The 14,262-nt window shown below is 34.9% G+C and overlaps 2 protein-coding genes across 3 annotated transcripts; one reads left to right on the top strand and one right to left on the bottom strand.

The window, feature by feature from the left end:
• Nucleotides 1–5,248: 5,248 nt before the first annotated feature.
• Nucleotides 5,249–6,902, top strand: LOC114178680 (sulfite exporter TauE/SafE family protein 3-like). The gene is made up of 8 exons (XM_028064726.1): nt 5,249–5,471; nt 5,549–5,708; nt 5,885–6,085; nt 6,176–6,240; nt 6,344–6,371; nt 6,459–6,541; nt 6,624–6,710; nt 6,819–6,902. Exons 1-8 carry the CDS (start codon nt 5,301–5,303, stop codon nt 6,900–6,902), a joined length of 879 nt encoding a protein of 292 aa, XP_027920527.1. The 5' UTR covers nt 5,249–5,300.
• A 3,081-nt stretch (nt 6,903–9,983) lies between these two features.
• On the bottom strand, nt 9,984–13,630 carry LOC114176817 (sulfite exporter TauE/SafE family protein 3-like). Of its 2 annotated transcripts, none has more exons than XM_028061986.1 (12): nt 13,375–13,630; nt 13,024–13,183; nt 12,062–12,262; nt 11,906–11,970; nt 11,776–11,803; nt 11,609–11,670; nt 11,440–11,526; nt 11,279–11,329; nt 10,959–11,180; nt 10,778–10,871; nt 10,447–10,587; nt 9,984–10,365 (listed from the first exon to the last, which is right to left on the bottom strand). In XM_028061986.1, exons 1-12 carry the CDS (start codon nt 13,537–13,539, stop codon nt 10,274–10,276), a joined length of 1,368 nt encoding a protein of 455 aa, XP_027917787.1. In that variant the 5' UTR covers nt 13,540–13,630; the 3' UTR covers nt 9,984–10,273. The 2 variants fall into 2 exon arrangements, with proteins under 2 accessions (XP_027917787.1, XP_027917786.1); XM_028061985.1 differs by having other exon boundaries at nt 11,609–11,688.
• Nucleotides 13,631–14,262: the final 632 nt, after the last annotated feature.

A 14,262-nucleotide genomic window follows, 5' to 3' on the forward strand; every position in this document is an offset into this window, starting at 1 on the left:
GTTACCGTCTGGGAAATCTGTTGTTGGTTGCAGGTGGATGTTTGCTATCAAAGTTGGACCTGATGGTACTATTGATCGCCTCAAAGCTCGTCTTGTGGCCAAAGGTTATACTCAAATTTTTGGTTTGGATTATGGAGATACTTTTTTCCCCGTGGCAAAGATGGCTTCTGTTCATTTATTTATCGCCATGGCTGCTCTTCAACAATGGCCTCTTTATCAACTGGATGTTAAAAATGTTTTCCTCAATGGTGATTTGCAAGAAGAAATCTATATGGAGCAACCTCCAGGGTTTGTTGCTCAGGGGGAGTCTTCTGGGATGGTATGTCGTCTTCGCAAATCACTATATGGCCTAAAACAATCTCCTAGGGTCGGTTTGGAAAGTTTAGCAATGTTGTTCAACAGTTTGGTATGACTCGGTGTGAAACAGATCATTCTGTTTTTTATCAACACACGAGTGCTGGATGTGTTTACTTGATAGTATATGTTGATGACATCGTTCTTACAGGGAGTAACAACCATGGCATCTCTCAGTTGAAACAACATATCTGTCACCATTTTCAGACAAAAGATCTTGGCAAACTCAGATATTTCTTGGGTATTGAGGTGGCACAGTCCAATGATGGTATTGTTATATCTCAAAGAAAGTATGCCATGGATATTCTGGAGGAAACTGGGTTGGTGAGTTCAAAGTCTATTGATACACCCATGGATCCCAATACTAAACTTCTACCAAATCAGGGGGAGCCTATATATGATCTTGAGCAGTATAGAAGATTAGTTGGAAAATTAAATTATCTTACCATTACTCGTCATGACATTTCTTTTGCAGTCAGTGTGGTAAGCCAATTTCTTAATTCCCCATGTGAAGATCATTGGAATGCAATCATTCGTATCTTGAAGTATATTAAAAGATCCCCTGGAAAAGGATTGTTATATGGTTCTAATAACCATTCAAGAGTTGTTTGCTATTCAGATGCTGATTGGGCAGGATCTCCTTCTGATAGAAGATCTACATCTGGGTATTGTGTCTCCATTGGTGGTAACTTGATCTCGTGGAAAAGTAAGAAACAGAGTGTTGTAGCAAGATCCAGTGCAGAAGCAGAATATAGAGCTATGGCCTCAGCTGCCTGTGAACTTGTTTGGCTCAAGCAATTGCTTCAAGAGTTACAATTTGGAGATGTTACTCAAATGACACTTGTGTGTGACAATCAAGCTGCTCTTCATATTAGCTCTAATCCTGTCTTTCATGAGAGGACCAAACACATTGAGATTGATTGTCATTTCATTCGAGAAAAGGTTTTGTCTGGAAACATCAAGACTGAATTTGTTAACTCAAGTGATCAGTTAGCAGATATTTTTACTAAGTCTTTACGAGGGCCTAGAATTGATTATATTTGTAACAAGCTTGGCACATACGATTTGTATGTTCCAGCTTGAGGGGGAGTGTTAGATATTGTTTGATATTATTAAGATATTGTTAGATATTGATAACCATAATATCAAACAATATCTTCTATTTAATCTTTTTATTTTCAGTTACTCTTTTTACTTGTACCTCTCTCTATTGTAAATAGATTATCCTATGTGTGGTTTATACACAAGGGAGATTAATCTCAATCCCTATTTTCTTTATTCTCAACAAATTGAAAATTTTAGAAGTTTAATAAAAGAATTGTTAATGTATCCATAAATTTGTGCTAACAAATTTAAATTATACTCTTGTAAAAAAATGTATTAATAAAAAGAGCTTAAATACATATAAAATTGAAAGAATAAAAATATGAGGGTAAACGTAATAATTAATTTTTATTTAACACATAAAAATAAAAATTATGAGGATAAAACCAATAATTTATATTTACTGAACTCTTAAATGAGCAAAAGGAAGCAGAGGATGATTTGAAAAGTTAAACTAAGGATGGACAAAAAATCTAATTTTCATGATCCAATCCATTTTTGCTATGATCCAATCCATTTAATATTCATTTTATTAAAAATTCAATCCATTTTATTGGATTTGGATATCAATCTGATCTATATTTTATATATTTTATGGATTGTATATCCATACTCTAAATCTAGATTTTCAAAATAGATAATCCAAAATATCCAATCCAAATTTTCAGTTTATATTTTTGGTTAGGTTAGGCTAAAGGTTGAGACGGACTAGTCCAAATTTAGTCATATTTGATTGAGTTGGCGTGACCCTATACAAAATTTGGCTGAATTAGGCCAAATTTTGTCAAGTCATTCCCGATCGAAATTTGGCCCAACTGCTCCTGGACAAAATTTGGAAGTATTCAGTTGAGTTCACCCCGACCCAAATTTGACTGCATTGGACTGAGTCGACCTAGACAAAATTTGACCGTATTTGGCTAAGACAATCGTGACCAAAATTTGGCTATATTTAGCCTAGTTGGCTCTAATCAAAATTCGGTCGAATTCAATTGAGTTGGCCCTGATTGAGATTTGGCCGAATCGGCCTTGACCCAAATATGGTCGTATTCGGCTGAGACGGCCTAGGATGAAATTTGGCCGTATTCAAATAAGTCGGTCACGATCAAAATTGGGTCGTATTCAACTGAGTCGGCCACGATCGAAATTAGGCCGAATTTAGTCAAGTCGACTCCGGTCAAAATTCGGTCGTGTTGGCCTCGACAAAAATTTGACTGAGTTGGTCCTGACCTGAATTTGGTCGTATTCGGCAGAGTCGATCGCGACCGAAATTTGGTCATATTTAGGCGAGTCGGTCCTAACCTAAATTTGGCCAAATTCTGTCGAGTTGGTCATGACCAAAATTTAGGCTATTGGTCGAGTCGGCACTAGCCCAAATTTAGCCGTATTCGGTCGAGTAAGTCCTGAACGAAATTTGATTATATTTAACTTAGTCGGTTGTAATCGAAAATTGGCCATGTTCAGTCAAGTTGGTCCTGAACGACGAATTTAGTGGAGTCAACCCTGACCGAAATTTGACTGGTCAGGACCTGACCCAAATGTGGCCATATTTGGTCAAGTCGGCTCTGGCCAAAATTTGGTCGTATTAGGCAAAATCGGCCCTGGCCGAAATTCAGTCGAATCCAGTCAAGTCAATCTCGACTGAAATTTTGTCGAGTCGACCTTGGCCCAAATGTGGTCACGTTGTCTCCGACCGAAATTCGTTCGAAAGTCATCCAAGTTCATCCCATGTTGAAATTTGGCATCGTTGGCCCCGACAAAAAATCTACCAAATTCTATGGTGTTAACCTTATGGACACAAGTTTTAAAATTTTAATTTGAATTTATTTTATGAAAAATAGATTTTGGATTTTGAACTTGATCCAAATATTTAGACAAGAATTTAAACTTGATCTAAATATTTGGATCTGGATTTTTAAAAATCCAATCTACTTTTTTTGAAAAAATGGATTTGGATCGAAAATCTAATCCAATTATTTGGATCCAAAATGGATCTGGATTGGATCATTAAAATCCAATCCATAATCACCCCTAGACTCAACCTTCAGGTAACTTGAGTCGACTTTTGACTTAAGTCCATTCAACTTGACCTTTGACTTTGACTAAAGGTCGAGTCTAAGTCAGTCCAAACACATAGTTGAGTTGAGTTGGCTCAGATTAGATGTCGAGATGACTGGGTTTGAGCTGAAGGTCAATATGAGTCTATTTTTTGGACTGTTTTTATCCTAACCAATGAGGAAATTCTACAATTTGTAGAATTTCAATTTCCTATTTTTTTTTAGTGAATTTGAAATTCTATTGTTTAAAATATTTGAAATACTTTCTTAAAATTTTTCAATTCAATTTTCATTTAATTTTTTTTATCCAAACAAGTCATTTTAATTCAAAGAATTTTAAATTCTTCAAATAAATAAATTACTCTCTTAAATTATCTCATCCAATCACAATATCAATGTTTTCGGTCAATTTTCTCCAAGTGGGTTTATTGCAATTGTGGGAGCTGTAAATCAAGTTATTTGCTTGAGGAATATTTTAACATACTTGAATATGAAGCAGGATAAAAGCATGGAAGTTCTTGTTGATAACCAAACAGCAATTTCAATTTCACATAATTCTATGTTTCATGGGAGACCAAGCATTTTAATTTGGAATTATTTCACTTAAGAAATGTTAAAGAAAATGGCGATACAAATTTGGTTTACCACCATACAGAAAACCAAGCTGTTGACATGTTAATCAAATCTTTTCCACTTAGTAGTAGGTTTAAATTCTTAAGGAAGAAGCGAAGAGTTTTCAACTAATGAAAGTTCAAATGTAAGTTTAAATCTTGAGTAAAAGTAGGAAAATCGAGTAATATATAAGAAAAAAAACACGTAAACTTGTTACTTTAAAATTTTGAGGTTTCAGATAATATCAATCACTTATGAAGGTTGGATTTACATCTCATTGAAATTAAGTTTTTCCTGTTGATCTAAAAATATTGTCATTTTATTTGGAGTGTAAATTATGAGGTGAAGAAAGTCGCAGTCTTAGCTTTTATGTGAGAAGGGTCACATCACACGAGTCCATTGCATACGTATAATTTGTCTGAATTGATCTTGATTTAATTTTAACACTAGTGAAAAAAATCTAATACCATTTATACACTTAATTAATCATCTCTTTCTCCAAATATATTTGGGTTGAAGAAGAGATAATTATTCATTCTAAGTTTTGCATCGTAAAGGATATATGAAGACCTTTTGCATTTCATGAGTGGCAAATATATGCTCCTTGCTTACCATCAGGAAATAACTGCGTACGAGTAATACAATTAAGAGAATCATTCTTTAACTAGGCGTCAAAACCAATAGAGTGAGAGGGTTAGCATAAAAAAGGTGCCAAAAAATGTCTTACATGTTGGAGAAAAGAAAAATATTAGCTATTGAAATTCTTATTTGTATTCTATTCCAATATTAAACCCAAGCAGTACTAACCACAAAAGGAATATTCTAATGGAGTCATAATAGAAATTATAATACAAAACATGAAAAAAAAAAAACATTTACTTTGAAGCACAAGACATAAATAAAAGACGAGATAGAGAATAATAAAAGCATAACAGAGAATCCAAATTCTGCATACCTTGACCTGAGATTTGTTTTCTTGCACCTAAATATTGATTGAATTAAAATAACATGATCAACTAGGGAAGTTCGTATTTGAAGTGAAGATTTTGAAAAGATATATATAAGTGTTGTGGTGTTGCTCATTGGAGGCAAATTAAGCATAGCAACATCATAGTTCTAAAAGGAGTAAGATTTTGAATTTTGAGAGGTGAAGAGCTAAGTATCTAAAGAACCATAATGGGTGTGCATGATGTATCACAAAGATGGGATGTGAAATGGGTTACTGGAAAGGTTCTCATTGCTGTGCTTCTTCTTGTTACAGTCTCCGCCGAGAACACCAACTCACAATCCAATCACACTGAAGGGGTTGATACCAATGCTAAAGTATTCTACCACCACACTTGGCCGGTAAGACAACTCACAAATACTCTGCATGTGGATTAGTGTTTTCATTTCAAGTACATTTAACTTTGTGTTGTGTGCAGAGTATGAAATTTGGATGGAAAATAATAGTAGGAAGCATAGTTGGATTTCTAGGATCAGCATTTGGGAACATTGGAGGTGTTGGTGGCGGTGGCATCTTTGTGCCCATGCTTACCCTCATTATTGGATTTGATACAAAATCTGCAATAGCAATATCAAAATGTAAGAACTACCATTCTGCCCTCTTTATAATTAGACATTAATACGTTTTCATGAAAATCCGATAACACAAAATCTGTTGATATTATTAGTAACATCACAATATTTGCTTTGTACTTTTGCTATTTTCAGCTACTGTTTTGAATATAATTCTCTTGAAACTTTGTTTGATGAATTAGGCATGATTACTGGTGGAGCAACTGCAACAGTTTTCTACAATTTGAGGCAGAGACACCCCACACTTGACTTGCCCGTGATTGATTATGACTTAGCACTTCTCTTCCAACCAATGTTGATGCTTGGAATCAGTATTGGAGTTGATTTCAATGTCATTTTTCCTGAGTGGATGCTAACAGTTTTGCTGATAATACTTTTCGTTGGTAAGAATTACTGATCAAGCTTCAAAATTTAGACACTCATGATTTGCTAAATTCATTTCTTTCCTCTGATGTGATCTGAATGTTAAACAGGCCTTTCAATCAAATCATTCTTGAAGGGTGTTGATACATGGAAGAAAGAAACCATTATGAAGAAGGTTAATTAATTACTTCTTTAAACTTCATCCTCTTTTATGTTTTAAAATTTCTTTCAAGTTTTGCATTCTGATGCTCATGCGTGCATTCATGTTATAATTCCAGGAAGCTAAGAAGAATTCACGGATTGAAGGTAAGTGGTTTGACACTATTTCTATTCTACATTTCTGTATATATAAGTGCTTACCAGATGTGTCATGCTATTTTTTAATCTTGACAGACATTGCAACTGCAGAAGATGGTGCACATTATATTCAGACAGAAGCCCCTGTCAAAATCGATACTAATGAACTAAAGAAAAAGGTAGTACAAAATACTGAAAGTTATTTATTTCATATATGTGCAACGTCTGGTCATTTTAACGAAATGTAAAATTGTGATGCAGGTTTCTATGGTTGAGAACATTCGTTGGAAGGACCTTGGACATCTTTTCGCTGTTTGGTTCATGATACTTGCGTTAGAGATTGGAAAAGTTGGTACCCTATGAGCTATCCACTCAAAAATTCAATTATTCATTTCTTGCATTGGGATTCATTGATCACATAATATGATGATAGTATATGCCTCTATTTTGGAACAGAATTACACGACAACTTGCTCCGGAGCATATTGGGCAGTGAATTTACTCCAGGTAGGAACTACTATAGGAGAATTCAATTTCTGAAAACCATAGTTGTCATCATATATTTGAAAGTGTGGTAAGCCATCAATGTCATTTCTGAAACTGTTTGTTTATTCTTGTACTTTAGATCCCAATAGCTGTAGGAATGAGCGCATACCAGGCGATGAGACTATACAAAGGGCAGAGAAGCATAGCATCAAAGGGTGATCAACAACCACGTTGGAGTGTGTGGAAGTTAATTGTATTCTGTTGTTGTGGCACACTTGCTGGCACACTTGCTGGTTTGTTAGGCCTTGGTGGAGGATTCATCTTGGCACCCCTTTTCCTTGGAATAGGAATCCCTCCTCAGGTACCTTTCATTCTTCTTTCTCTCATCAAATTTGTGTATTGGAAACCACTCTGATTGGGGAATTTTTGACAAAGGTGGCAAGTGCTACATCCATTTTGGCAATGGCATTTTCTGCATCTATGGCTGTGGTGGAATATTACCTTCTCAAACGTTTCCCTGTTCCTTACGGTAAGTATGCACGAATGAATGAATGCAAAATGTGCTGAATGACAGAGTAATTTGCCTACTTCCAAGAGAATGTGCTTAGTACCAGATAATTTGAATGGACTAGGAGAAGCTTATAATGAAGCAATAAGTTGTGATATTTAATGGAGATTATAATGTTAAAGTTTGGATGGTGTTGCAGCCCTTTGCTTGGTAGGTGTAGCGACTGTAGCTTCACTTGTTGGACAGTATTTGGTGAGAAAGGTGGTTGCCTTATTGGGGAGAGCATCTGTTATCATTTTCATCCTAACCTTCACACTTTGTGTCAGTGCAGTTTTACTAGGTAAGTGTAAGATTGTTTCATTTGCAGAGTGTGTTAGTGCAGTTTTATGAGGAAAGTGTAAAATGGTTTTATTTGGTGACATGACAGGTGGGGTAGGAGTTGATCACATGATTCAAAAGATTGAACGCAAGGAGTACATGGGATTTGGAAATCTTTGCATGTACACTGCTAAAAATTAGAAATCATGAGGCCTAATATTTTAGGTGCAGGTTCTCTAATGCAGTCTGTATTGTCTTTGGTTACGTTAGTGCCACATTTTTGTATTTTTTTGTTGGTGTATACTTTTAGTTCACTTGAAACACAAAAATTCATTGTATTAGTCCTCAAATTTCAACAATTGATCCTGTAGAAATATTTTGAGTTCATATTCTCAGGGAGCCACGGCTTTGGCCAGAAGAATAGGTTTTTTCTCTGTATTTGTATATTTATTTCATTTCTTTATCCTTGAAATTCAATCGAAGCAGTCTTTGATTTCTGTATGTTTAAGAGCCTGTATGTAGTCAATATCTTGTCCCTTAGTGCATGTTAATTTCTTAGAAATGTATGTGTTTAAGCGAAATCTAAATTCCCAGAATTTGAAAACAATAAAAGAAACTGTATGAGAAAAGAATAAAAAAGTTGCATTGCATGCGAGGGTTATCCATATTTTGTTATTGTGACAAAGGTGCAGTATATGAGTCCTAGGATATATTTTAGCAGATTTCTTAAAAGAAGAAGCAAAAATTCTTACAAAAGAAATTGACATGACTAATATGAATCATTTCCTGTGATTTGAGCTGGAGAATAATAAAACAACTATTAAATTTATTAATATTACATCAAATGTTTTATATTACTAAGTTCAGTTATATAATACTAATATCGGTCTATATAAATAATAACAACTTGAATTTCTTACTCAAGTGTTTTAGGTTAAATTTGAGTGAAGTCACCTTGGTGGCTAAGGAATAAATTTCTTTGTTGCGTCATATCTTATGGGATTCTGATTTCTGGTCTATTAACCCGACATATTACATATTGGTGGAGAGGGACAACATAACTAGAGGTGTCAATTTGTTCAATGGTCAATGAACTATCTCTAACCGACTCTTCATTAAGTCCGTTTTAGGGGTCTCCCAAATGAGGGGATTAAAGAAAAATCTCGGCCTCCAAAGCCCACTCTCAAACGGGTCAAGACCAAGGCTAAGCTAGGTTTGATCCACCTAAAAATAGTACTCGAGTCTGTGTCAAAGATCAAGCTAAACCCTTTCGGACATGTCTGAACCGAAGATCAAGATTGATGGGTCGGCCTAGGCTGACGGCCAAGACGATCCTACCCGAGCGAAAGGTCGACACGAACTTACCTAGTCCGACAACATAGACGAGTCGGCTCGGCTTGACGACAAAGTTGATCTAGTTTGAGCACACGACCCAAACGAGTTGGTCCAAGCACACAACCCAGATGAGCCGTGACTATAGTCAAGACGGGCTAATTGTCGAGACAGGTCGGTTCGAGCCTGTGAATGATACGGGCTGACCCGGACCCATGACACAAATCGATCGGCTCAAGGCCCACAATTTAGATGGGTCAGGTCGATCCGACAATCGAGACGAACCAATAATTGAGACAAGTTGGGTCAACTCAAGCCGATGGTCGAGACAGACTCGTCTACCCCAACGGCCAAGCCGGATTGGATGGCCAAGCTGAGTCGACAATTGAGACATGTAAGCCCGAGCCGATGGTCGAGATGGGTTAGATAGGGTCAACAGCCTATACAGGTTGGGCGATGTCCGAGTCGGTGCTCAAGATGGATCTATACATGGAAATTTGTATTTCAAATTATCAATATTTTGGATTATAAAATAAAAAATAAAAAATAATAATTGTATTATAGATTAAATCTAAAATTCAAAATAAAAAAATACATTATAAATTACACAAAAACAAATTTGATTCGAGAATGTACGATCACAATATTGTATTTGACATTATATATGCTAAAATATAACTTTATATTCTAGATGTTATAATCGAAAATACAAAATAAAAAATTCATTCGAAATTACACTATTTAAAACATTAAAACATATTTTTTTTAATAAGGTAAGAAGACAACACCATATTGGAGGTGTATTAACTTAAAGAAGGGTTTGTTAGCTTTGGCAAAGTCCTTAAAAAAGAACTAAACTTGCAAAAAAAAGAAACCAAAACGGCAGAGAATGGAACTTCATTTGCGAACTTGCATAGAGGATCCACGGTAGAGAATTAAAGTAACAACTAACATTTTTCATGCAAGCTCTTAAAACATACACAAATCAAAGATTGCATCGATTCAATTTTAAACATATACATATACAGATACATACTGAAATACATATATCTATACATATACAGAGAAAACAATGTTCTGGCCTAAATATTTCTAACGTATTAATTGTTGAAATCTAAAAACTAATACAGTGAGCTTTTGTTTTTCAACTGAACTAGAAGTATACACCAACATAACAATACAAAACTGTGCCACTAACGTAACAAAAAACAACACAAAACTGCATTAAAGAGCACTGCCCTTTAATATTAGCTAGGCCTGATGAACCCTAGTGTTTAACCTTGTACATGCAAAGGTTTCCAAATCCCATGTACTCCTTGTGTTCAATCTTTTGAATCATGTGTGCAACTCCTACTCCACCTGTCACCAAATAACAGCATTTTACACTTTCTCATAAAACTGCACTAACACAAACTGCAAATGAAACCATCTTACACTTACCTAGTAAAAATGCACTAACACAGAGTGTGAAGGTTAAGATGAAAATGATCACAGATGCTCTCCCCAATATGGCAACCACCTTTCTCACCAAATGCTGTCCAACAAGTGAAGCTGCAGTGGCTACACCTACCAAGTAAAGGGCTGCAACACCATATCCAAACTTTAACACTAAAATCTCCATAAAATATCACAACTTATTGTTTCATTAAGCTTCTCTTAGTCCATTAAAATTATATATATAGTACTGAGCACATGCCCTTGGAACTAGGCAAAATTACTAGTTATCTACCACACTGTTCATTCATTGAATCATTCATTCATGCATACTTACCATAAGGAATTGGAAAACGTTTGAGAAGGTAATATTCCACCACAGCCACAGATGCAGAAAATGACATTGCCAAAATGGATGTAGCACTTGCCACCTTTGTCAAAAATTCCTCAATCAGAGTGTTTCCAAGAAAAATGTACATAGAAAAAAAGTTGATAAAAGAAAGAAGAATGAAAGGTACCTGAGGAGGGATTCCAATTCCAAGGAAAAGGGGTGCCAAGATGAATCCTCCACCAAGGCCTAACAAACCAGCAATGGTGCCAGCAAGTACACCACAACTACAAAAAAGAATTAACTGGCACACTGGCCAATGTGTTTGTTGATCACCCTTTGATGCTATGGTTCTCTGTCCTTTGTATAGTCTCATGGCCTGGTATGAACTCATTCCCAAAGTTACAGGGACCTAAATCACAACAATAAATAAACAAGTGAATTAAACATTCACCATGATAATGACAACAATGGTTTCCAGAAATTGAATTCTCTTGTAGTGGTTCCTACCTGGAGTAGATTCAATAACCAATATGATCCAGAGCAAGTTGTTGTGCAACTCTGTTGCAAAACACAGGCATATGTTATCATCATTTTATGTTGATCAATGACCCACTATGCAAGAAATGAAAAGCTCAATTTTTTAGTAGAAAAACTCATAGGATACCAACTTTTCCAATCTCTAATGCAAGTATCATGATCCAGATAGCGAAAAGAAGACCAAGTTCCGTCCAACGAATGTTCTCAACTAAAGAAACCTGCATGACAGTTTTAGAATTCATTAGGAAGAATACACTTTCCACATATGTGGAATCAATAAATTTCACTATTTTGTACAACCTTTTTCTTTGGTTCATTAATATCTTTGACAGTGTCTTCTGTTTGAATATAATGTGCAGCACCTTCAGGAGTTGCAATGGCTGATTAGAATGAAAAACTAGCGTGACATTTCTGATAAACACTTTATATACAGAAAGGTAGAATAGAAATAATACCAAACCACTTACCATCAATCCGTGAATTCTTCATAGCTTCCTGGAATCATAACATGGGTGCATGCACAAGCATCATAAAGCAAAACTTGAAAGAAATTTAAAACATAAAAGATGGTGAAGTTGAATGAAACAATTTATTAACCTTCTTCATAATGGTTTCTTTCTTCCATGTATCAACACCCTTCAAGAAGGATTTAATTGAAATGCCTGTTTTACATTCAGATGACATCAGATGAAAGAAACTAATTGAGAAAATCAAGTAGTGTCTCAATTTTGAAGTTTGAGCAGTAATTCTTACCAACGAAAAATATTATTAGCAGAACTGTTAGCATCCACTCAGGAAAAATGACATTGAAAGAAACTCCAATACTGATTCCAAGCATCAACATGGGTTGGAAGAGAAGTGCTAAGTCATAATCAATGAGGGGCAAATCAAGTGTGGGGTGTCTTTGCCTCAAATTGTACAAAACAGTTGCTGTTGCTCCACCAGTAATCATGCCTTCACCGAAAGAACGAAAACATACATATATTCAGCTTGAAAAGAATTATATTCAAAACAATATCTGAAAAACAGCAAAACAGCAACATGGACAAGTTTGCCTTTTTCAAGGTGGTTTTTGATGTTTAGAACACCCCTGTGGTGGAGAGGTCAAGAGTCATGGAGAACTCATGAGAAAGTTCAACCATTCCACTTTTCTATATCAGAATTTAAATGGACATATACCTTAACTAACCAATAGCATGTCAAGGTCATGTCAGCAAAATATTTTAATTTAAAATGTCTTGTTGTTTATTATGTATGTTTAGAAAGTTTTAAAATATTATATATCATCATCTCAACCAAGTGGTCATGTCAATGCTGTTTTGAAGTACGACCTGAATCTAACTTAAAGGCACATAATGGAATGAATGTTGTCACTGTCAGTGCCACTGATAAATATTTATAACGAAAAGATAACTATCTATGCATATGAATATTAACATTTAAATCATGTGATAAATATACGTTTTATAGGGATTGTTTCTTCCTACTTGAAGTTTATAGACGCTGTCAAGATCATCATATCTAAACTCTTCTTGAAAATTAATGTACAAACACTTTTTGTGTGGTGAATCATGAAGTGTTTCTAAACAAATTCGTAATGGAATCACAAGTACTTAAATGTTATGTTACTAATAACATCAACAGATTTTCTGCAGTCAGATTTTCATGAAAATATTAATATTTACTTATAAAGAAGACATGATGCTAGTTCTTACATTTTGATATTGCTATTGCTGATTTTGCATCAAATCCTATAATGAGAGAAAGCATAGGCACAAAGATGCCACCCCCACCAACACCTCCAACATTCCCAAATGCTGATCCCAGGAATCCAACTATGCTTCCTACAATTATTCTCCATCCAAATTTCATACTCTGCACACAACACAAAAGTAAAAACAACACAGAGTTAATCCCAATTTAATGTTCTTCACATACAAACACTAGGCCACATGCATTGATCTGAATAAAGTTTTTACTATAGTGATTATTTGAATTTGACATGATTTTATAATAACATATTTTTTTATGAAAGTTGCTGTCAAAGTATTTGTGAACTCTCTTACCGGCCAAGTGTGATGGTAAAATACTTGAGCATGATGATTGGTATCAACCCCTATAGTGTGATTGGATTGTGAGGTGATGTTCTCAGCAGAGACTGTGACAAGAAGAAGCATAGCAATGAGAACCTTTCCAGAAACCCATTTTTGTGATACATCATGGACACCCATTGTGTCTCTTCAGATACTGAGATTTTTTCAAAATTCAAAATCTTAGTCCTTTTAGTACTATGATGTTACTATGCTTAATTTGCTTCAAATGAGCAACACCATTAGAGTTAAATAGAATTTTTCAAAATTTTCACTTCAGATAGGAGCTTCCCTAGTTGATGATACCATGACAGTTAAATAGGTTTTTTCAGAATCTTCACTTCAGATAGGAGCTTCCCTGGTTGATGATGTTATTTTTAATTATATCGAAGTTTAGGTGTAACAAAACAAATCTCCTGTCAAAATAAGCAGGCCTCTGATATGTTTTTAATGGTCTCTATCTCGTCTTTTATCTCTTGTACTTCAAATTCTGAATCCTGGTTTTAATAATTGTGTTTTTTTTTTTTATTTATTTTGGATTGTACTGTGATTTCTACCATACCTCCATTGAAATATTTCTTTTTGTGGTTACCTACTATTTTGGCTTAACATTGGAATAGAATTAAACAACAATATGTCAAAAAACCTTGAATTTTCATTGTTTTTCACTATCTCAGAATGTCTTTTTGTTCTGCAAGTATACATATGGACAAACATGTACTTCTACCAAAACAAACAACACATTTTTTGGCACCCCTTTTATGCTAACCCTCCCATTTTAATGATTTTGATGCCTAGTCCAAGATTGTTTCTCTTTATTGTATAACTCGTATGTTAATTTTTGTTCTGATGTTAAACTGATGG

Source organism: Vigna unguiculata, chromosome 3 (genome assembly GCF_004118075.2).
Source record: "Vigna unguiculata cultivar IT97K-499-35 chromosome 3, ASM411807v1, whole genome shotgun sequence".
NCBI classification, from domain to species: Eukaryota; Viridiplantae; Streptophyta; class Magnoliopsida; order Fabales; family Fabaceae; genus Vigna; species Vigna unguiculata.

Excerpts from the sequence above, each read along its gene's own strand:
- LOC114176817 (XM_028061985.1), bottom strand. The coding sequence starts at position 13,539 with ATGGGTGTCCATGATGTATCACAAAAATGGGTTTCTGGAAAGGTTCTC. Across the intron at positions 13,184-13,374 it reads TTTACCATCACACTTGGCCG|AGTATGAAATTTGGATGGAG; the intron begins GTAAGAGAGTTC and ends TGTTGTGTGCAG. Across the intron at positions 10,366-10,446 it reads TGTTAGTGCATTTTTACTAG|GTGGAGTAGGAGTTGCACAC; the intron begins GTAAGTGTAAGA and ends ATTTGGTGACAG.
- LOC114178680 (XM_028064726.1), top strand. The coding sequence starts at position 5,301 with ATGGGTGTGCATGATGTATCACAAAGATGGGATGTGAAATGGGTTACT. Across the intron at positions 5,709-5,884 it reads TGCAATAGCAATATCAAAAT|GCATGATTACTGGTGGAGCA; the intron begins GTAAGAACTACC and ends TTGATGAATTAG. Across the intron at positions 6,711-6,818 it reads TTGCGTTAGAGATTGGAAAA|AATTACACGACAACTTGCTC; the intron begins GTTGGTACCCTA and ends ATTTTGGAACAG.